Source organism: Lynx rufus, unplaced genomic scaffold (assembly GCF_022079265.1).
Source record: "Lynx rufus isolate CCGP_SWC_20201006 ecotype Redwood Valley unplaced genomic scaffold, mLynRuf1.p SCAF_15, whole genome shotgun sequence".
NCBI classification, from domain to species: Eukaryota; Metazoa; Chordata; class Mammalia; order Carnivora; family Felidae; genus Lynx; species Lynx rufus.
This window is the reverse complement of record NW_025814829.1, coordinates 10,282,454-10,307,424: the sequence shown is the minus strand read 5'-3', so window position 1 is coordinate 10,307,424 and position 24,971 is coordinate 10,282,454. Positions and strand designations below refer to the sequence as shown.

At 37.7% G+C, this 24,971-nt stretch overlaps 1 protein-coding gene across 1 annotated transcript in view; it reads right to left on the bottom strand.

Annotated features, from left to right (window-relative positions):
- USH2A (usherin) overlaps positions 1–24,971 on the bottom strand; it is a 754,837-nt gene that overhangs the window by 204,885 nt on the left and 524,981 nt on the right. Inside the window, exons 43-46 of the mRNA XM_047077230.1 lie at positions 23,258–23,421; positions 11,649–11,858; positions 10,119–10,321; positions 5,618–5,730 (exon numbers count right to left, since the gene is read on the bottom strand). Coding sequence (XP_046933186.1) covers positions 5,618–5,730; positions 10,119–10,321; positions 11,649–11,858; positions 23,258–23,421 — 690 coding nt within the window. The remainder of the gene's footprint in view (positions 1–5,617; positions 5,731–10,118; positions 10,322–11,648; positions 11,859–23,257; positions 23,422–24,971) is intronic.

Sequence of the window (24,971 nt, the reverse complement as noted above, 5' to 3'; positions counted from 1 at the left end):
TCATTTAAAGACACGCAGCTTGTGCTGATTTCATAAAGGTTTCTGAAAAGTTGGTATGTAAAAATATCATTTATATCATTCAGTAGCTTCAGGCAAATTTTCCAACAATTATTTGCGAATGCTACAAAGATGTTATACCACAGACTCCTCGTCAATAATACAGCCCTGAATTGATTTGGAACAGAAAAAACTGCCATGGTGCCAATTAAAGACAATGAAAGACATGATCTGTGTTCTCGCTCTGCCTTCCTTTGACCCTTTCCCCTGGAAATGATGCATTTTGGAATACTAGCAGTAACTAATAAAATCTCTTTCTTGTTGACGTTCTTCTTTTTTTTTGCTTATCTATTTATAGCTAAAAAGGCGACCCAATACAAGGGAAGCTGTCAGCTACTGTGTTTGTCATATTTCAGTCAAAGCCAGAGCCAGCCAGCTATCTACATCCACTGTAGTCTCTACATTCTCAAGGACCAGAATTAATGAATTAACTATTGATTAAATTCCACTCTAGCAAATCCACCAAGGCAAATAAATGAACTACCCAGGGCACATGTAGGCCATGGCCAGACATGTCCGGGCTATCGATCACTAGTTAGTATTCTTTTGGGATATAGAAGCAGCTGATGATAATATGACAAGTATGGAAAATGTGATGTAGAAACCGAGTTTGTTTCTGGAGAGGCAGCTTATAGAACTACAGGGGCTCATGTGCTCTTTCCACATTTGGGTGCTATGGTGTCTTTGGGTTACATGTAATGGGAAAAACATGTATGAGTGGTTGTATTGTAGATGTCACGAGTCATAAGTTAAGGCCAAAACAAAAACGAGTTGAAGCATTCCATGCATATAATCAGACAGTCTGATATACTATCTGTATATGTTATTAAAATACATGACAGGTAAATGTTACAGACTATTGTGCTTTACCAAAACTAAACAATCTAAGAAACAAATGTCTTATTAGAAACCAAATTATTTTAAATGCTATAGAAGTTAATTCAGTCTACTGACATTTTCTGGAATAATTTCACATTTGATTTTGCTCATTGCTAATATAAAACAGATTTTTTTGAATCAAAATAAAAATATAACTAACAAGTATACATTGCCAGACATATAATAAAATACACAAACAATAACATGCACATAAGAGGCTAACTACTTTGGTGTTGGTATAATTTTGATTAATGATTTGGCAGCCCACAGCTGCTCATTTGAGTCCTGCCTCTGGAAAACGTTGCTCTTCTATGATGAATCATTTTTAGAAAGGGAAGATTTCCCTTGCCAATATCTGGTGGTGAATGATTTCTATCAAGACCTTTTTAGATTTTTGACCAAAAAAACAGGAAGGAAGGAAGGAAGGAAGGAAGGAAGGAAGGAAGGAAGGAAGGAAGAAAAAAAAAGAAATAAAGTTGGTAAAGGGATTGGAATTAAAAACAAACAAACAAACAAACAAAAAACATGGTAGAGAGGGACTTTCTGAGGCCGGCCAATATGGAGTAAACCTATTACAGCCTCTCTCTGACTGATTGTCACTAAAAAGTGTGCAGAAATTACAAGAAGCAACCACCTGAGGATTCTGAAAAGTTAACAATAGAGGCAGATAAGGACGAGAGGGAAAAAAAATTAAAGGATGAATTTCTCATTGTTTCCCGTCTTTGATCTCCCATCTTTAATCCAAGAGCAGCCCCGGTGTAGAATTGTGCACTGGACAAGTAAAACCTATGTGAGAAACCCCATCTTTCTGGCAGGAGTACAAAAAGGCCTTACAAGCCAGAGGGTGTGAGCGGAAATTCCTGTTCTGTTTTTTCTTTTTTTGTCCAGACTTGCTCTGAGGATGATTCTGGTCAAGGAGCTGCACTATAGCAGTCCTGGTCAAAAGGGAATCCAAAATCCTAGGAAAAATCCATCTTTCTGACCACAGGAACCAGGGAAAGGGGCTCCTGTGATCTAAAACATGTGTGTGGGAGGTGTCCCTGTTTTCCTTCCACTTTCTCTTACCTTGTTGCTCTCGCCAAACAGCCTCATTTATGTAAAATGTCAGGTCACTTGGGAGGCTAAAATTTCAAGAGAAACCATATCTTCCTAGCCAAAGATCCCACAAAGGAAGCACCAGGGATCTGGAAAATGTGGGAGGAATCTCAGACAAGAGAGAGCTAGGTCATCTTCAACGCAAGTCCCTACTCAAGTCTAAACCGCACATGCATGGTTGCTTTCCATGCAAAGGCAATGTGAGCATCACAGCAAAGACTCTGAGATATGACCATTACATAACCCTCCAAACAAATACCAGATTAGCCACTGAAAGGTGCATACATGGGGCAGACATGAAGCAGCATAGCAAAGCTTTTGAAAAATGAACCGACATTGGAGCCCCTGAGCACATAAAGCCAAGACAATATTTGCAGTCTGAAGGTAACCAGATGATTACCTGCTGAAGGAAACGAAAACTTCATCCTTCTTCAAATTTTTAATGTGACTCAAATGATCACAACCTACTATTCAAAATGTCCAGGAAACAATCCCAAATCACTCACAATTACACTAATCAAAAGAAAGCTGAAGTGGCTATATTAGTATCAGACAAAGTATACTTTATAACAAGAAAATTACCAGAAAAAAGGGATATTATGCAATGATGAAAGAATCAATTTACCAAGACATAGCAATCCTAAATGTATATGAATCTCTTCATAAAGCATCGAAATACATGGGGCAAAACAGAGAGTTCTAAAAAAGAAATAGATATGCCCATAATTATATCTGGAAATTTCAACATTCTTCTCACAATATTTGCTTTTGAGAACAGACCTGGGGAAAACAACAAAGGTTTCATCATTTTGATTGTAGTCTTCCACTTTATCATGATTTTTAGCTTTGCCCCTCCTCCCAGCCTTCCACTGTGCCTAGTTAGCCTTAATTCCTAGATGCCTCTGTTCAGTTTGTCCAGAGAATACACTTCTGATCTCATGGTAGTAGAACATGCTAGATGGAGCAAGAGAAGTAGACACCAGGATACATACTATGGAGGTAGGGCACCGTGAATTTTTGGATGGTTAATTTTACGCATCAACTTGACTGGGCCACAAAGTGCCCAGATATTTGGCTAACCATTATTTCAGTGTATATCTGTGAGGCTGTTTCTAAGGAGATTAGCATTTGAAATGGTGGACTTGGTGAAGCAGATTACCTATCCCATGTAGGTGAGCAACATCCAATCAGTTGAGAGCCTGAATACAACAAAAAGGTGGGAGAAGGGAGAATTCCCTCCCTTTCTTTGCCTGCTTCCTTGAGCTAAGACATCAGTCTTTTTCTCCTCTCAGACTTGAACTGGAACTTGTACCATTGGCTCCTCTGACTTTCAAATCAGAGAGACTTTGAGAGACTACACCACTAGCTTTCCTGGGTTTTCAGATTTTGGTTCTGTTTCTCTGGAGAACCCTAATTACAGGTTCCAACCACATTTTTTTTTTCAGATTTTTAGCTAATCTCATGATTCCAGCTTTGAACTTTACATCTTCCTCTTCTTCACTAACCTTAAAACTTGTAAGTGCTCAGACACCGAGGTTCTCTGCAGGGTAAATTAGTTTGTTTTGTGTCATTATCTCCTTCTGCCAACCAAACTTTGGTTGTAAATGTTTTCCACTGCACTAACTCATTTGTTTCTCCCTGCCAAACATTGCTTCCAAAATTGTGTTGAAATCTCTCTTCTGTTGTCTGCTCTGTCATTTTTCTTCCTCTTGTTGTATGATGCCTTCATTAATATTTTTGCCATCAACTTATACATTTGAATGTAAATAATCTTTAACCACAACTATTACTCTGCTATTATCTGTAAGAATCTTTTTAAAATAAAAACAAGTATCCTAGAAGCACAGACACATATAGACATTTGTTCAATGTCTAATAAAACCTACAGATTTTTAGCTACATATAAATATGTAATTTAAGACATACTCCTTTATGCCATTCATCTGGGCTTAGGTCATGAGGATGAGAACAAACAAGAAATTTGACAACATCCACCCACCTAACTATAATTCTTCCTTGAGTTCTTGAAGACAGAACTCAATTATTGCATCATCCATGACGCCTTCACTGATAATCCTGGGTAGAGTTCAGTGTTTTTCTCTTTATGTTTTTCCTGCATATTATAAACTTATGTTGTGGAGTTTTTTACATTATTCTATAAACATTTGTTTAGGGCAGTGTCTCTATAGTAGACTGAAAACTTTGAAAATTTAAAACCATGCCTTATACTTTTTAAATTAATTTTTCTTATATTATTATAACCACAAATGTATTTGCTGGTACTTTTTTCATTTGACTATTTTCCCTTTGCATAGTAGGCAATTCTGTGGATAGGGAAAATTTGCTGACAAGATTATCAATTAATTAGCACATGTGAAATTAGATAAATATCTGTCATGTGTTAGATAAAAGATGGACTCAAGGAGACAAGGCATGATTTTTGCCCTGAACAGCTAAGCATCCAATTACTTGGGGTTTTTTTTTTCTAATTATTTTTATCTTTAGTTCCCTAAATCAGTACATATATTTTTAAACTGATTTTAAAGAAACATAAAAATGTTAATATGTTGCAAAAGGATCCTTCAGAATTGAAATCTTTTATAACAAATCGATTATTTTGGTCAGTGTGTATGTGGGGTGTGTGTGTGTGTGTGTGTGTGTGTGTGTGTGTGTACAGGTGAAGGGTGACTCATTTAGCTGGAACATCATCCCAGTATGATGTGGGAGTACTCAGATTTCTTTCTCTAGCCTCAGACTGATGTAGAGGGATGAACTACTCTCATGTCAATTTTGGCTTGGGATACTTGACATTAAATCTTTTTATCATTATTATTGTTAACTTGAACTGAAAGAGACTCACTTTCAATCTATGGCCACTTCTCAGCAATACATGAGCACAGAAAAATAATGAGACTGTACCAAGAATCTGATAACAGTGGTAATGGCTATCCAGACATTATCTCCCCTGTTTATTTTACAGATTTTTCTATGTTTAAGGCAATCTGATACATGTAAATCTAATTTTTTTCAAAGAGAGTAACTTAGAAGGTAATTAATCTAATGAAAATTGTATTCTTTGCCTTACAAAAGGATTCACTTAATGACACATTTAAATACAGAAACCCTTTCATGCATTTAAGCATTTGCTCACAGGTTACTAAATAAAGGGAAGTGAAACTGGGAAATCGGGGACATTAGAGCTTAAGTATTAGGTGATGTGACCAGTGAAAATCAATAGCTAATAATACAAAAATTTTGATTTACACAGGTCTTTATAGCAACTTTCTAAAATGAAATTGTCATGGTTAGGATGAAATCTTTGATTTTAACGTTCATTGCTTATGATCAGCTTTTTATTTATTTTTTTAAGTTTATTTATTTTTGAGAGACAGAGAATGCATAAGCTTATGCACAAGCTGGGGAGGGGCAGAGAGAAAGGGAACAGAAGATCTGAAGGGGGATCTGCGCTGACAGCAGAGAGCCCAATGAGGGGCTTGAACTCACAAGCGGTGAGTCAGAGGCTTGTGACTGAGCCACGCAGGTGCCTCTGATCAGCTCTTGACATTAACTGGCAAAAAATTTTTACCTTGAAGCGATGCCGTGAATTGTGGGTGTTGGTATATCACTTGGAGTATCCTCCACAGTGGTGATTTGGGTGCCATTGCTTTTCGCACAGGCATATTTGGTGCAGACTTCAACCTACAAACAGTTTAGAAAAGAATAAATCCAACTATTTTCAAAATATACACTGCCAGTGGCTTGAATCCACCCACCTTCATTTCATAGGACTCTCCTATTAGTTCTCTATAACTTCTTAGAGTTCTATAAATATTAATTTTTGATGTTGTTTGACTGCATTGGTTCAAACTCAGAATATGATATAGAAATGAGCTCAGGACAGTTGATTTAGTGATGAAAATGGTGATGTTTAGTCTCTGGTTCCAACCTTTCAGAAAGAGACAGACATATTCATCCTTTTGGGGCACAGTAAGGAATGGAAGATGTTTAGGTGACAGTATATAAGCTTAGTAGGTTATCACTGCATACTGCTCTCTAGATCTACAACCAGGTAGTGTAATGAGTTCTTGCAGAAGTCTTGACATTTTAGAACAAATAGCCCAAATGTTAATGTACAATGGAAGAAAAACGAGGTCTAGAGAAGCCTTTCAATGTGGCTGAGCTACTTTATATTCATCTGTTCCAGCTGCAGTTGTATTTTTACCTTAATCACAGCAGAAAATCATCATTTATCCCTTTAATTCTGCCACCTAATCTGACTAAAAACTGAGGAGGGTGGAGTAACTAAAGATTAGAAATCGAGTTCATCAAGCATTAGTAATGCAAAAGAAACACATTCAGCAAGTGGGAGGAGAGACAAATGAATGTACAAAAGATTGCTAGTGAAACACTCACAAAGTGACACCATTCTGTTTCCAATGAAAGGATAAGCCAAAGAGAAACTGTACTTTTTCCAATGCTCACTTACTTTCAGCAGCTAATACATAAAAAATGAAGGGGGAAGCTGGATACCGATGCATCTTAAACACTAATACTGAGCTTTTAAGTGAAGCAGTTCTCTGGATTTCCACTGGCAATTGAGAAAAGAAAAATGTGTCTCTTACTGTATTTAGTAGTTACGTCATTTTATTCATGGGGCACTTTACACCTAAATGGGAGTTGAAGCACATTTTTATGATGCTGTTTGAGTTGTGTTCTTTATGTATGCCATATAGTATTTTATGTATTCCATATAGTATTTTTCCTATCTACTAATATTCAGTAGAGATGTGGACACTGCCAAGGCCCTCCACTCTGAGTATGTCCAATGAAACCCCAAATAATTTAAAGGGAAATTAACTTAAAATATACTTGCTGCAATAGAATTAATGACAATAAAACTTCATACATATTAGGCAATATTTGACTATATGGTGCATAATTATAACTAAAACTCAACTCCAGTTCATTATGTAAGTAATATGTGCTCAATATTAATGGGAACTGGCACAAATAATTTTATTGAGTCTTCATGACTCCATTTTCATCAGCTTGCAAATTGGGGGTGAGAGAAATCAGGGGATATGATCAAGCTGATTAGATATGAGATATCTAATCCAGGCTTTACTGTATTCTAGTCTTATCATCTAAATACTAAGCATAGCTTTAAGTTCCAAACTACTTAGCTATATTCTGGGGCACTTGGGGTGGCTCAGTCAGTTGAATGTCTGACTCTTGATTTTGGCTCAGGTCATGATCCCAGGGTCATGGGATTGAGCTCCATGCCAGGCTCCACACTGAGTTTGGAGACTGCTTAAGATTCTCTCTCTCTCTCTCTCTCAAATTAAAAAAAAAAAAGTTATAACAAAACAAAACTAAGCTACTAGCTCTATTCAAATGATTCTCCAGAAAACTCTTATTTTGACTTTGGAGAAATGTGTCAATATTTTTCTCAACTTACTAAGGTAACAGACCAAATTTCATCTTTGGGATATTTCTGCTGCTATAGCTATATTGCATAATGTGAATGAACCACAAATATAAAGGTTGACTGATTCACATAAAAACAAAATTGAATCAAAAATTGACATTTTTAATGTATTTATATATATTTTATATATATATATAAATTATATAGAAGGGATATATAAAATAACTCATTCAAAAAAGTAGATATTTGGATCTATATGTCTGCTTTATAATCAATACATGTTTGACAGAGGGGGTTAACACAGAGAACCTAATCCTAAAGTAGTAGGCATATCAATTAGGTGCAACATATTGTATATATACATATACGTATATATACATATACATATAAATATTTTTATACGTATATATTTATACATATATGTATATATATACACATACACTGGTATATACATGTATATTTATTTATTTACTTATTTATTTTCAAAATTTATTCATTTATTTTGAGAGAGAGAGCATGCACATGCATGTGAGTGGGGAAAGGGCAGAGAGAGAAGGAAAGAGAGAATCCCAAGCAGGGTCTGCACTCCCAGCACAGAGCCCATCTCAGGGCTTGAACCCAGGAACTACGAGATCATGACCCGAGCTGAAATCAGACGTTTAACCCACCGAGCCACCCAGGTACCCCTGGATGCATATTTTAAATGGAGTAAAATCCCAAATCATCTTTGACATCATGAACAAAAATCATTGTAATCTGTTATTCAAATTTCCAGTGATGCAACAACTATTTCAAGTGGAATATTCCTGGACTGTGGAGAGCTTCACAAAAATACAGTTTATCAAGAATAAGAACATCTTAGTCACTAATAACACAACTAAAATATTAGATTATAATTTGGTATTTTGTCTCCTTATTTTGTTAGATGTCCCAAATCTGATCAAAATGCATTCTTTTCAGGCCACTAGTGGCTCAAACCAGTAGGGATGAGTGAAGCCTTTTATAGGACAACATGACTGAAACACACATCAACTGTTACATAGTCAGAAAGCTGGATGAGGACGTGCATGCATGCATAGCCCCTATTGATCTCACCTTAGGTTGTATTCTGAGTCCTGATAAAGCAAATAAATAAGTTGCCTTTTGAGGACTCAGCCAGCTTTCTCCATCAGCGCCCCCCAAAAGAATAATACAGCAAATACTCTGTCACCTTCCTAAGCCAACCTTGTTCACAAAGCTATATGTGTAATTATTTTGAATGTGGTTTTTATTTTCTAATTTTCTATGATGTACATGCACATAGAGACTCACTCTAAGAACCGTGAACATAAACATCAGTCTGTGTGTGTTCCATTCTAAGATGACTCAGGTGAGTTCATGGAAATCATGGAATGTAATGAAAACTAATCAGCATACCTCTCTTCTTTTATTTTTATTTTGTTTTCTTAGGAACCTAGGCCTAGCAGCGGGGGGTGGGGGGGGCGGGGAGTGGTAAAGCATTGGCTCTAGTCAGATGACTGTGTATGTTTCCCCTTCCAAGGTGAGGGAAAGAAGGGGATGGGAAATGAAAGAGGTAGCACTTACTAGACAGCCAGTGAATGTTTCTGTGGTCAAAGAAAATTTCCATGCTTAATATCTTTTGAAAATTACTTACAAAGCTCTTACAAATGTTGGAAGTAGCATAGATTAATTAAAAATTTACTACATTACAGCCCTTCTCTATAAACTTTGAGTTTCTGTTTTTATCATTAATTTCCACATTTGGCCTTGTTATCTTTTATATCCCAGCAGTGTAATGAGTTTCAATTCCTTGGGGGAAAGTTCTTTGCTGAAGATTCCTTACTTGTCTCTATATTTTTTCTATTTTAAAGATCAGCAGATCTCAAAGAGGTCTATGAGTTGGGCCTCAGATGGTCAATGCAATATGAAACTGCACACTAACTTTGTCATATAGGCACATAGGTGTTTTTCCAGGGCAGGGTGCACTGACATCATTAGATTATCAAAGAGGTTCAAGGGCAAAAAAGTTTAAGGATAACTGTTCTCACATAGGCAATGGTCGACAAACATTTGGTAGATGACAACAGATAAATTTCTCTCATCTTCAGGTCAAACCCTTTAATATATTTTGTCTGCCATATATTCATTTATGTTTTCTTGCCGCATTCAGAGTCACAGAATGCTAGAGGTCGAAAGAATGTTTTAAGTCACCAAGTCCGCTGCCCTTATAAAAAAGATAACTGACACCAAACAGGTTATGTGGCTTCCCTGAAGTTATTAAATTAGTAAATAGCAGAAATAGGAATAGAAGAATGTCTCCACATTCATAGGTTGATTCTGATTTTGATATCAGTAAAAGAATCAGGATAAAGGTGAACTGCTTAGCAAGATTTACCGCAAATATGTGATTTGCCTCATTTTGCCGGCAAGAATATCATCACCATCGTTTTCCATATTACCATTACCTTCTCTCCTGAGACTCATGTGTTTGCCCACAGCAAACAGATTTAATCCTAATCAATTTCCCTCTTTTCTCTCCCCTTCCCCAGTAAATAAATAATCTGTAACCAAGACGGAAGGTATTCACTTAGAGACATAGCCTGGCAATGTTTTATTTAACACACCTATAAGCTTAGCCATCAAAAAACAGTGTTCTAACCTGAATGTCATAGATTGTGAAGGGAGACAGGTCTCTCAGAATGAAAGACCCAGGCACATTCATTCCAGTCTTGTAGAGCTTATTATTTACATAGACAGAATATTCAGTGATAACGCCATTTGGGTTTGAAGGAGATGTCCAGATGACACGTACAGATGTACTGTTGATGATGACAACCTCTGGAGGAAGCATGCCCTGAGGCTCTAGAATTAAAGGAAGAAACTGAATAAACTCCAGCTGTCTCTGAAAAAGCACTTGTTAAACTAAATGCAGATTAGTATTTAGGTTTTGCAAAGGGTTCCTTGCTTATCTGCTTTTCTCTGATGAAGTTATCACAGTCTGTAGTCCTCTGTAAATTGGCTTATTATACTCTCAGTCAGAAACCATAAGAATTGGTGGTAAAATGCTTTATACCACCAGCATAGTGCTAATCTTCAATACTATGTGACCAGTGGGATATGATGATAAATTATTCACCCATCTGCACCACCAACACATATCTATTATTTGTCTCTTTTCCCATCCCTTCACACCATACCTCCCAGGGAAAAGGAAAGAAAATTTGCTCCTTAAGCAAAAAATAAAACTCAAATACATTGAGGCTGAGGCTGGTGGAACGTAAAAAAATCATTTGATGTTACTAGCTTGTAACTCAAGCAATATGAAGCAATAATGCAATATTGTCATTATGTAAATGATTTTGAATGTTGATTACCATAGGTAATGATGAAATCTAACATTAGGAAAAAAATCTTGCTTGGCGTTAAATTACACAATTATTCAAGCATGTCAGAAATAACTATGCAAAGACCTATTTTTATCATAAGAACCCATCTTAACTAGTTGAAAAATTGTCCTTGTGATCCATTCTATTTTATAAACAAAAGGTGTCGACCTTTGGCACCACAAAGGGAAATGGGTTCCACACTTAAAGTGCTCTGCTAATGACCTGGAACACTTGCTTGGGAGGTAATGATATTATAATGTTTATAATGAGACTTTATAAAGCCAAAAAGATTAGAAAGACCATTCCAAACACATTTCAGATTCACAAGTTGCTTCCCTTGCTTCCTCCCCCTTGCTAACTGGCTTAGAAATGAGTCAGAGGCAATTTTTCTCAGTGGCTGAACCTCCACCTACCATTTCTGGTGACTCAGGGAGAGCCCTCACTGTGTTTGGCTGTCGTTTTGAAAAGCATACTGCTTCTAAGAGCAAATCTTTAGAACAAAATGTTTCTAAATGTCACCATTTATTGATGTGAACTCAGCTCCAAACTAAGCATACACTGAAAAGAACAGGAACAAACTGGGCTAATATCCCATTATTAGAGCCTTGTGCTACTGTCTCTAAGGGACCGCGTATTGATCTGCCACTTGACGACAGCGAGCACTTAAGCGTTTTAGCCCCAACCCCCTTCCCTCCAACACCGGAAATTTTATAATGGAGGGATGACTGATCTCAACCTCAGCAAGAATCAATCAATTTCATTTGCATCTCTGAAGCCAAGGGTCCCTTGAAGTCTGGACTCACCCCCATCGAAAGTGGTTGCACACAATACATCACCACTGATGCTGTGGACTCCATTGAAGACAGAGATAAAAATCCGATACTCTGTGTTTGGATTTAAGTGGCCGATGACATGAGAGTTTACATCTGGGAGGATTTTTAGAGATTCATTTGAGGTAGCAGAACTCCAAAAAAGTGTATAATATTCAACATCACCTTGTAGGTCTTGAAAAGCTGTTGACAATAAATGCAGGATACTGTAAATGTGGCTGATCTGAAAGGTTCTCAGGGGAAAAGATAGAAAATAAATTTTATCTTTAGCTATTTCTAGAAGGGGACAATGGAAAGCTCATGGAAACTTCTTTTTGGTGGTGCTGGTTTCTTTTTTTTTTAACGAAGTTAATTTTTTCCCCCTCATCCCGTAATTAATTGCATAGATACTTATCCTTATAGGAAAATAAAGTTTTAAATTTCCTTTAAATATTTTAATTATGTCACTTATAGTTATTCAACTAATTTTCAAAACTGCAATGTAACACTTACAAAAGGAAACTAAGAGTAAAATAAAATATTCAATACGTGGAACAACTTCTGTTTCTAAGTAATATCCTCCTTGCGAGAAGTCTATGCTAATACAATTAAAGGCATATCATCACACATATCCTAGAACTTGAGGCATTTTTAAAAATTGCTAACAAAATCTGCTAAATGATACCTAAAAGAACATTGGACTGATATCCTATTATATACACTCTTGATGTAGCAGAGTGATACAGCACGCTCTCCTTAAGGATTTGCTCAGTAGGATCCCAGGATGATATTTGAATTTTATCAAGGTTCTCATTCTTTTCTCCTACTTCATTGTGTTTCTATGATGTAGACAAATGCTGAAAAGATGCCAAAATCAATCACTTACTGTCTGACAAATATAACTCATCAATTCCTCAACCGTCATCCTTTCAAAAACCAGGCTACTGTTTTCTTTTCCCTCTTTCACCCGATTTCAACTTCTTTGGCCTAAGCTCTGTTTCTCATTACCTTTTTACAATGATGCTTTAAAAAGAAGACATAAAACAGCCATATTTTGGGGGTACCTGGGTGGCTCAGTTGGTTGAGCATGCAACTCTTGATTTTGGGTCAGGTCATGATCTTGCAGTTCACTGGATGGAGCTCCAGGTTGGGCTCTGTGCTGACAAAGCCTGCTTGAAATTCTATCTCTCCCTCTCTACCTGCCCCTCCCCCACTCACACTCTCTCTCAAAAGAAATAAATAAACATTAAAAAAGCCATATTTTCTTAGGTAGGAAATAGTATAAGTAGTACAATGTTCTACTTACATTAGTATTATTTCTTAGGAAATAGTATAAGTAGTATACTGCTCTCCTTACATCAGTATTATTTTCAAAGACCTTATGCAGAAACTATTATCTTGGTTCATGTTAGAATTGGAGGTAGAATGTTGGTTTATGAGCCTGAAATTGTATGTAAAAGTATGTGTCAAAACAGTTCAGTAGCACTAGTCTAAGGACTGAAAGGAAAATGTGGCATTACTCTTTATGGTTATTTAAGTACAGTGTCTCTGATATGTGAGATCATAATACATGGCCATGTAGCGCAAGATGGCTTTAGAGAACATATGGCTTTCTTTTAAGGACCGCTTTTCATTAAGATCTTGAGGGTTTTGCATAAAGACTGAATGCTGAGCACATTACTGCTTTGATTTTAGCTCAAGCAATAGTTGAAAAGGTTTGGTATGTTAGCATATGTGAAAGAGTTTATAGTAAGAGAGCTTTAGCAATGAATCTGGAAAACTCTGAGGATAAGATTTGTTTTTTTCTGATGTCACAAAATGTAAGCACCTTCAATAATGAGGTCATTATTATGTATTGGCAGGAACTGGTTATTTTTTTTTTTTTAATTTTTTTTTCAACGTTTATTTATTTTTGGGACAGAGAGAGACAAAGCATGAACGGGGGAGGGGCAGAGAGAGAGGGAGACACAGAATCAGAAACAGGCTCCAGGCTCTGAGCCATCAGCCCAGAGCCTGACGCGGGGCTCGAACTCACGGACCGCGAGATCGTGACCTGGCTGAAGTCGGACGCTTAACCGACTGCGCCACCCAGGCGCCCCATGGCAGGAACTGGTTATTCATAACCATCAATATTTTCCCAGATGATATTAGTCAAGTATAGCAAAGCCATTGGTGCTATGAGTGCAAAAGTTCCTTCTTTCATTATAATTATTTTCTACTGGCTTACAGTTGCATTACTCATTAATTTATAGCAGTTGAGGGGCGCCTGGGTGGCGCAGTCGGTTAAGCGTCTGACTTCAGCCAGGTCACGATCTCGCGGTGCGTGAGTTCGAGCCCCGCGTCGGGCTCTGGGCTGATGGCTCAGAGCCTGGAGCCTGTTTCCGATTCTGTGTCTCCCTCTCTCTCTGCCCCTCCCCCGTTCATGCTCTGTCTCTCTCTGTCCCAAAAATAAATAAACGTTGAAAAAAAAAATTAAAAAAAAATTATAGCAGTTGAGATATAATGGAAAATTCACTGGATTTGATGTACATGTTGTAAAATTTTAGTTTGTTAAATGAGGACTCTGGTTAGAAATCCAAGCCCTAAAGATACAATTTAATGCAGTGCTTTCAAACTTGCAAATATAAATGGGTATTACCTGGGTTAGTAAATGCGCCTGATGTCTTTTCCATCAAGTTCCAATCAATGTACCTATGTATATACATCAAAAATATTGCAACTAGCACTGAAAGTTCAAGATGAGCAAAGTTCAAAGATGAGCAAAGATTGTATGTTAATATGTGGATAAAATTCCATTAAATGCCCATTCTTACCCATGTACCATATGTCAACCCATCTGAAATAGAAAAAAATCTATTGTTCCCCCCAACTATAGAAAAAGATGGTGATTCAGTTCCATTGGTTATGTCTTACTCCATGATATAGAGACCTCTATAACCTGAAACAGGCAGCATCTCTGGGCAAAAAGCGCCAGATTTCTGCACTGTCTTGCCTCTCACCAACATCTACTTCAACATTTCTTTTTCCTCATTCATTTAGACAGTAGAGTACAGAGTCCAAAACACAGAAAAATTATACGAACATATTATATTTTCATATCCTACTCATCTGATGAGAAGTTCTTGCAGGCGTACACACATAAGAGTATGTGTTTTCATTGTTCAAACGTGTTTTTAAACTTCAGTGGGTTCTTCCCAAGTCACTGGGCTGTCTAGGAAATAGAAGATACATCCTCAGTTCAATAGGCCAGCACAAAATTAAAGGCTGCTGACCTTGAGTCTACCTCTGAGAGAGGAATGCTATTAGAACAGAAATAGCTGGAATGAGAAGCCAAGTAAATCTCACCCTCCTTGTGTATTGGTAAAAGCTAAGCCTGAATACAGTTCCCTTTTTTAAAAGAAAAATATTAAGTTACAAGGCTTCTTCATGGTATAAGATAGGAAAACACTGTCTAGAACTTTCAAAAGCAGATTTGTGTGTGTATTACTTCTCTGAGAATGAAAGTTTTACAAAACATTTGCTTTGGGTTCTTAAAAATAACAAAAGGGAGATGCCTTTCTGAAAAAGAAGCCTCTAGGAAACGTGTACGTAATCATGAAAAGCCAGAAATGAAGACAGAGATGTTAAGTCATCTTGCTTAAGTAAGAAAGCGAGGAAACATAAAAAGCAATGGCTGAATCTGCATGGCAAGTAGAAAAGAGAGGAGTTAAAAATGCACAGTTGGAAAGAATAAAGAGGAAAACAACTGAGAAGAAATCCGTGAAAGTCAGAATTACAGATATTGAGGGCAGAGAACAAAAATACCTAATCAACTTGAAAAATACATGGAATAAATAATCATGGACATAAAATACCTCATGAAACCATACCCCCCAAAAAGGCTTATGTTCATAAATTGAATAGATTAATGCAGTTTTGATCAAAATAATGGAAATATATCCAAACACAGACATTTAATGGAATGCTATAACATTTCAAAGGTAAACTAAAAATTGAGAGATTATCTACAGGGGGGCATGGGTGGCTCAGTCAGTTCAGCATCTGTCTGACTGTTGATTGCAGCTCAGTTCATGATCTCACAGGTCATGAGATCAAGCCCTGTGTTGGGTTCTGCACTGACCCTGTGGATCCTACTTGGGATTCTCTCTCTCCTTCCCTCTCTGCCCCTTCCTGGCTTGTGCACTCTCTCCTCTCTCTCTCTCTCTCTCTCAAGTAAATAAAGTTTAAGATAAATAAATAAAATAAAATAAAAGATCATCTACAAAGGAGAAAAAATCAGATAAGGTTTAGCTTCTCATCTGGAACATCAAATGTTTGAAGACAGTATAGCGATTTCATCAAGTTTTGAGGAAAAATATTTTGATTCAAGAATTTCACACACATCCAAGTCATTATGTGCAAATACAACAGAGAGACTTCCTTATGTAGGGCAAAAAAAAAAAAAAACAAAAAACAAAAACTAAGAATAATGAATTTATTTACCGTTAATGATAAAATTTCCCCAACAATATTATCCAGACGACAAAAAAGGTAATTCAAAATCCAGAATTCAAGATTGAGAAAATTTGGAATTGATAAAGAAAATTGAAACTATGTAGAGAAAATAATTATGAAAAAATAATTATATAATAATTTATAAATCAGACATTAAAAATGGAAAGTGAGAAGGGCAATGAAAGTAACAGTACACTAAATCCTGTTTCATACATAAAATAGAACATCATGGAAAAATAGAGAAAGATAGCAGTAACTATCAATAGCATTAATGGGACACATAGCAATTTAACTTTAGAACTGATTATAGGGGATAAAATTTAGCATTCACTAACACCCATGTTTTTGTCTTCTTGTCAAATAGCCAGAATATATTTTCTGGGCTCCCTGCATCTGGGTGAGGTCATGTGACCAGTTTGTGCCACTGTTGGAGAAACGGACCATCTCTGATTGTGTTTAGTTTTTCCACCTAGAGGACTTGGGAAGGCCCAAGGAATGGTGGACCTACTAGATGGAAGGAGTCAAGGTCCTTAAGTGGCTCCAGAGGGGTTAGAAGGGATGAGGAAGAGCTTCAGAATTTTCAGATTTATGGTTTTGGTTTCTGTGTGAATCCCATTACATAAAATAGAAAACACAGTAACAATTATGGGATGCAGGACTTGATACTTGATTCACTTGAGACTTCTTGAATTTTAAGTGATTTTGTGGCAACTAGGTAGACTTAGAAATTAAAGTGTGAATATCTGAGTTAGAGTTACATGATTTGGAGGTATACACGCCAGCTTGTGTTTGAAGCAACAAGAAAAAACGAGGATTTCCCATGAGGTTATATTTGTTCAGATATTCTAATCCTATTTTGTGCAACCCATATTTTATAGAACACATAAATTTATCTGAGTAAAGGTGTTGCTCTAACTGTAGCATATCAATCAGGTCAATCTCAGTGAACTGAAGAAGGTCATAACCTCTGGACACAATTTTTGTTATTAAATGCCATTTTGGGTGGTAATCTGTATGGGTTGATCAGAAATGTGGTCTTAGGGGCACCTGGGTGGCTCAGTCAATCAAGTGTCTGACTCTTGGTTTTGGCTCAGGTCACCATCTCACAGTTCAAGAGATCGAGCCCTGCACTGGGCTCTGTGCTGACAGCACTGAGCCTGCCTGGGATTCTCTCTCTCCTTCTCTCTCTCTGCCCCTGTTCATGCTCTCTCTACCTCTCTAAAAATAAATAAATAAGCTTAAAAAAAATTGGTCTTAGCTGTAGCAGATTCTCAAATATACAACAATCCCCTCTCTTCTGTAGTAGATTCCTAAATAATTTTAAAGCAGCTGTTAGGTGGGCTAGTTGAAAGTCCTCTTGCAAAAGCACTTAGATTATTCTCTTTAATGCTGTTTGATTCTTTTTAAAGATTATTGTTAATATCAATTATTATCCTCTAGATTTTTAGTATCTAAACTAGGGTCAGCCAATGATAGTCTATGGGCAAAATCTGGCCTATAGGCCAAATCTGTTTATAAATAACCTGCAAACTAAAAATGGTTTTTACATTTTTAAACGGTTGGGGGGAAAATCAAAAGAAGAACAGTATTTTGTGACATGTGAAAATTATATGAAAATGTTATTTCAGTGTCCATAATAAACTGTTACTGGCACACAGCCGTGCTTGTTTAAATGTTGTCTATTGATGCTTTAGCACTACAATGGCAAAGTTGAGCAGTTGCAACACAGACTGCATGTAGCCTGCAAAGCCTAAAGTATTTACTATCTGGCTTTTTCAAAAATGTCTGTGATCTGATCTAGGGCAATTACAGTAAACCACTCCATTCTATAGGTGTCCAAATTTGTCTAGGATTGAATTCTTCAGCCACATTTCTCATTAGCAGGTGTATTGGGAGGTAATTTTGTCCAAATTTAAAAATTTGGTGGGATTCCATTAAGGTTATATTATAATAGAAGTGTCTTGCTCATAGATTCTCAAATTAGTGTCCAATTTCCCACGTTCTATGGTTCAGAGTTCTGTGCCATCAACTAAATACTTCTTACAAAATGTGAGATTATCAAAACTACTTCTTGTGGGGCACCTGGCTAGCTCAGTTGGTAGAGCATGTGACTCTTGATCTCTGGGTTATGAGTTCAAGCCGTATGTTGGCAGTAAAGTTTACTTAATAAAAAACAATTGTTTTTTAATCAAACTACTTCTTGAGAAAATTCTTTACTTGGACTCTGCTTAAGGGTAAAACTGCTCACATAAAGAGTTGGGAAGATCCTCTTGGCCAGTGATCCCAGCCAGGTTCCTCCTTTTTCTCAAAAAGGTATCTCGTGCTTTCTATCTAGGTGAAGCATCAATCAGAAACAAATAACTGCATTTTGGAAACCTCATGAGCTACTTTCATCTCTCATTATGTCCTAGCTCCTATCAATAGCCTGCCAGAGCAAATTGTATTTAAAGGAAATTGTATATGAGATGTGTTAATTATTCATCATTTTACATTTGGCAATGAAAACAGGATAGATAATTTCTGCTCCTTAAGTGAATTGATATGAGCAAACACAGACTGAGATAGTTATCAAAGCTGAGGTAACCAAGAAGCTCACCAATAAAGTGAGTTAAATAAAATAGATGTTAATTTATAACTCACATAATAGCCCCAAGGTGAGTGAATCAGATTGTGTTCCATTTCAACAATCCAAGTTCTTTCTCTTATGGGGCTTTGGATGTCTTATGTCCATGCCTGCTGAGTTGAAACTGCGAACACTGCCATGTCTACATTCCAGTTCAGGGAAATCATGAAGAAAGAACAGGTAGGCATCTGCCCGATGTTTTGTGACTATGATACAGAATGACACACAAATTTCTTTTCACATTTTATTGGCATAAACACAGGCACATGGCCACAACCAACTCCAAGGCTGGTTAAGTGTAGTCTCTAGATTGACAGGCAGAGAAACACAATGGGATGGCATAGAGAAGAGAGCTTTGGATGGGATCATGAGGTGAGGACTTCCATGTCAGTAAAGTATAAGGGAAGAAGGTCAGGCTACAACAGGCACACAAGTGAACAAGAGGGCAGCCCACAGAAAAGGCAAACACAGCCTATTTGCTTTGATAACTGTAGTGAAGGAGGAAGAGTAAGGAACAAAGTGCACCAACAACGGTGGATGCTTTTTAAAGGAGTTGACATCAGGGGCACCTAAGTGGCCCAGTAGGTTAAGCATTCATCTTTGGTTTAGGCTCTGGTCATGATCTCAAGGTTCATGAGATGGGGCCCCTCATGGGGTTTTGCACTGACAGGATGGAGTCTTTTGGGATTCCCTCCCTCCCTCTCTACCCCTCCCCTCCTCATGCTCTCTCTTTCTCTCAAAATAAATAAATAAACCAACAAAAAAAGAGCTGACATTGGAAATTATTGATATGTATTGCCATTCGAACAAGATAAATTCAGACAAAGTCAGAAATTCTTCTAAATTTAGGACAATCTAAATTCTTCAAAATTTGGTGGCTTCTGACTAAGAGATCAAGATGATGAAGATGCCTTTCTTGTGGATTTAAACTTACTGTCTTAATGGTGACACCTTCATACTTTGTGAATTTTCCAGAGAGTTTACTGAGATATTGTAATGCAGGAGTAATGTCAGCCATCACTGTACTACCAGTGCCCAGGACAGAAAGAAGTCCTAAATAAATGTCTGTGGAAGAAAAAGGAAGGAAAGGAAAGACATAGAAAGGTAGAAGAGAAAAGGAGAAAGAGGAGAGGGCAGGTGAAAATGAGGAAGGAGAGAGATGGAAAGGGAGGGAGATGTGGTACAAGATGTGAACACCCGAAGGTTGGGGTGAGCTTTTGATGGATGGTAAGATGAACAGCATTTGGATGATTTTTCATTCCTCTTTTTCAGTCCCTTCCTCTCTCACTACCTCCAGTGCCTTCTTGGTCTATTCTGGCCATGGGTGACCTTGTTAGTGAGGTGACCTCAGGAGACGTGCTGCCTTTCCACTGCATCCCCTCATGGGCATTTTCTTATTTGTCTGTTTATTTTAGAGTCAAAGTGTGGAGGATCTTAATAAATCACTCAGCAAATGTTCACAACCATTGAGGCAAAATGCATGAGAAATAGCTGAAAATTGATTAGTTTGAGTTTGGGAAGACTGCTTACTAACTATAATGTTGAGTGAATTACAAAGTTCCAGTTTCTATCTCATAGGGCCTTTCTGAGAATGGCATGTATAATTTAACTGAAGGTGTTTTTGAATCTCTTTTTATAAAAATATGATTTTTTTCACTAATATAATTTATCTTCATGGTATTTCATTTAGGCTGAAATATTTTCTTTTATTATATCTAACAGGGATAAGAACCTCCTATCCCTATGGGGACCAGGAAGACAGAAAGCATGTGACCTGTCTGAAGCAGAAGCCATTAGTCAGTGACAATTGGTATTATTCCTCCAGCAACGCAGGAATAGTTTCACACAATCAATTGATTTTTCAAACCAATCCTCAAATCATCATCATTATGTGAGACCTTCTGATTGTTGTTTTTTTAAAAATACTACAGACAAAACAGTGTAGGGGGGAGGGGGGAGTAAATGTGGCCTATGTGCTGTCAGTTTGCAACATGTACCCTAAAACTGAATTGAAGAAATGTGGGGGTGCGTGTACCTCACACGATATCACATAGCGATGCAAAAGTTTAAAAAATTGTTTTCAATGTTTGTTTATTTTTGAGAGAGACACAGAGACGGAGGGTGAGCTCCCAGAGGAGGGGGAGGGGGAGAGAAAACAGGAGACAGAATCTGAAGCAGGCTCCAGGCTCTGAGCTCAGCACAGAGCTCGATGCGGGGCTCGAACTCAGGAACTATGAGATCATGACCTGCGCCGAAATTGGACGCTTAACCAACTGAGCCACCCAGGCACCCCGAGATGCAAAAGTTTAAAATGGGTGCTTCTAGAATGTTCAATAACATTCCTGTTCATCCGTGGTTAGTAAAAATTTAGCAGAAATATACAGGTACCAAAATGGTGTGTACATATGGAGGTGATAGTTTAGAAAGAATATGGTTTTTTAAAATACATTTTATGTTTTTGTGAAAGACAATTTTTAAAAAGTAAATATTTATAAATTTATCCAGCTGACTTTCAACCCATAGTTTCCTGCCTTGTAGCATATTAAACAATGTGCCAAATGTATCCTGCGAATCAAGAAAACAACTTGCATTTAAATTACAAAAACTAGGTGGCCCTATCACCGAGGAGTGACCAGTTAATTTACTTAGGCGAGCAGGTTGCACAGAGGAAGAAAATGATAACGCAACAAGCTTTCGAAGAGCTGACCCTCTTCTGAGAGTTAACCTTTGTGCTCACAAATAGTTATCTGAAATATTTCTAAGGTATGAATGGAAATAACGGCAGATTGCATTACCTACATCCCGAAGGTCAGAGGTTCGGATTACCAAGGTAATGAAACTTCAGTGAGCTGCTGCAGATCCATTAGGTTTGTCAGTTTTTATAAGCATGCTTACTTCGGGCTTCCAATTATAACGTAAAGGACCTATATTGGCGAAAATTCAGCAGCTGGATCTTAACAGCAGTATTCAAATGTCAGATGAGGGGCAGGACATCCACCTTTATGAGCAGGCTCTTAAGATGAATCAGGTGGTGTGGGTAAAGTAGAGGAAGAGGGAGATGAGTGAAAATATATTATACGTAACAATCCATCTCCAGATAAAAACTTCCTATTTTTCCCAGAGGTGTCTCAGAGGGTAATCATAAGCATCAATTAACTTCCGTTCTTCCATTCAAATGGTTTAAGAGATCCCAAAAGAGGTGACACTGATTATTAGAAACCTGCAACCTTATAAAAACCCTAGGGTTACTTAGCGGCAATGGAGATCAACACAACCGGTACAGATTTTAATTTACAATTAATGTCGCCTAATACTGGTTTTAATTCGCAACTGATGCAACATGAAAGCAAATTCACTCAGATGTTCTCAGTGGTACAGGAAGCATGTCTTAGGCTGTAACAAAACTCAAAAGTTGAGTCAAAATCACGTGGTTGCTACTCACCAACCAGGAGTAGACTTGTATCTTTCTATGTAATAGTAGATGATTACCCTGGCAGGTACAGTTTTCTTTCATAAGAGAAACATTTTAACTGGGGATTTCTAAATCAGGTATTTCTCAATATTTGGTACTACTGATACTTAGAAGAATGGTTACAATACATATTTCCATGATAAACAGGGTTGTTTTCTGTTTTTTAATATTTTTTAATGTTTATTTATTTTTGAGAAAGAGAGAGAGAGACAGAGAGAGTGTGAGAGGGGGAGGGCCACGGAGAGAGGGAGGCACAGAATCTGAAGCAAGCTGGAACTCATGGACCGCGAGATCATGACCCAGCAGAAGTCGAACTCTTAACTGAGCCACCCAGGCACCCCACGTGTTGTTATTTTCGGATTATGATAATGGATCACTACAAATTAACAGGCTCACTATTAAATGCTACTCTATTGGCCAACTAGAAATGGAACTTCAGTTATTGTGGTTTCTAAAAAGTGGCCGAGCAGATTAGATCCATCTGTGAGCTGTTTTAACTACCCATAAAGGTATGTTCTGAATGGGGCCAGGGTGAATCCCCTGCATTATTGAAGCAAGTCCAGTGATGACGTCCAGGCTCCATTTTCCTGTGCCAAGCTGGAATTGTGCCTACAACCAGGGTTGAAGATGATTCACTCAGAAAAATCCCTCACATTACAGCAATGCTACTCAGTGGTTCTTGCTAATAAGTGAGGAGTTACAAGATGGAGGGCAGAGCTTTTTTTAGGAAAGTGCACAATATTGCACTGTATTAAATTAATATGTGGCCATTTCAATACAACTGGCTGGTCTGACAGAAAATACACTTCCAACCAAAAGGAATGGAAGAGGTAGAGAAGCCCCAGAAAGGATGTAGAAGCAGGGAGAGAGAGTCTGCCTCTGAAGAACAGCGCAGAAATCTCGGCTTTTTGCTGTGTGTGTGTGTGTGTTTTTAACATGTCTACTTTAAATTCATTTTTGGTACTAATACATCTCAATGTATTAGGGAAAGAAAGGCATGAGAAGCTTACTTACTTGGTTTAGCCCATGTCACGTCTATGGCTGTGTGGTTAAGAACATTTGCAGTGAGATTGGCTCCCCTCTCTGGAAGACCAGCTAATGTCGTCACGGTAGCTGGTTGGCTTGGTGTAAAACCCACGCCGTTGTGTACAAAGACCTTATACTCGTACGTTGTAAACCTAAAAGGTTGTTTTTTAAAAGGTCATTATAAGTTTCTCTTTTACAGCAAACAAAACACACAGTTTTCTTTTTCCTCACAGAATACAGGATTTCCTTCAAAATGCACAATTTTCTGTTTCCCCTAAAAAATAGAATTATCTTCCTTTTCCTCCCTACACAAAGACATATCACTGTTTTTGTAACTCTGGAGCCTTCACCAGAGTGTCAGGAAAAATATTTTATTAGGAATGCTAAAGCAAATACCCACTGTTTAAAACAAATGCGGCTTATCATTTTCTCATTCTTATTGTTTTCAGAAGTGGTAAGGATTACAGCTCAATTCAAGATGCAATTACAAATCTGGCAACCTGCCAGCTTTCTATCTGAATTTGATCCAGAGAGTTTTATGCTCTTCTTTTGGGGAAACTCATCCATTTTCAAATATCAGAATCCCTCATCACCGTTTTCTTCCTGTACCTATACTTTCTCCCCCTAATCTCATTGGAAGATAGATAAACCCCTAAATTAAATCGTAACTGTGACCAAAGTGTACAACATTCTCCCGCGGAGAGGTTTGCTATAGCGAGCTGTATTTTGCAATCGTGTGAACATGTTTCCTTGACTCAGTACAGTGGAAGCTGAATATTGCTTTGCAGAAGAAGCAAAGTGGGTACTGGGTATGGAAATGTCATATGATGAATATTTCCCAAGTCATATACGAAATCCATGATTGAGTAAAGCCATCAATTCTTTATCCTTTTTGGTTCTTACAGGCAGAAGACTACCATGCTCTCTTTGTTTGGTTCACAACTGCCCAGATAGGAAGATGTTATTTCTAGACACAGTCATATGTTATTTATAGACCCTGTCTGGACAATAGCTTGGATCGGGAAACTTGCTTAAACGTGTTGCATGACACATAACTATTCCCGGAGCCATCCAGTACTCAGGACGAGTGCTGGCTTCAGATCATCGTCACCTTATTTGGGTTTCCCACATCATCCAGGATGCCTTGTATCCAATGTGGGGCCTGTGGAATCTGTCTCCGTGAGTCACACCTTATCAGGCATGACAAAGAGTAGACGCCATTTGCAGGATTCTGCAAAATAACTCTGCCGGGATTCTCCCAGCATTTTGCTCCCACCTTTGTAGAGGTCTGTTTGTCTCATCTCACTCACAGCCCAAAGACATGAGGCTCTGCCTCAGCCACATGGAACGTGTTGCTCTGCTGTAGTGACAGGAAAGGGCTTCGGGATTTCTTGGAAGCTGTTTATCTGTTTTCCCCAAATAAGTACTAGCATCAGATTTCTACATTTGTCTGTTTTACCCTTTCTCCTCATGTTTTTCTTTCCTTTTTTTCTGCTGTGTAAGCTGTAATGTGTTGAATTGTGTCCCCCCTCAAAATATGTTTAAGTCCTAACCCCTGGTACCTGTGAACTGAACTTAGGTGGAAATAGGATTTTTGCAGATGTAATCAAGTTGAGGTCTTACTAGATTTGGGAAGCCCTAAATTCAATGGACTGATGTCTTTATAAGAGAAAACAGAGGAAACTTTTGATAAGGAGACACA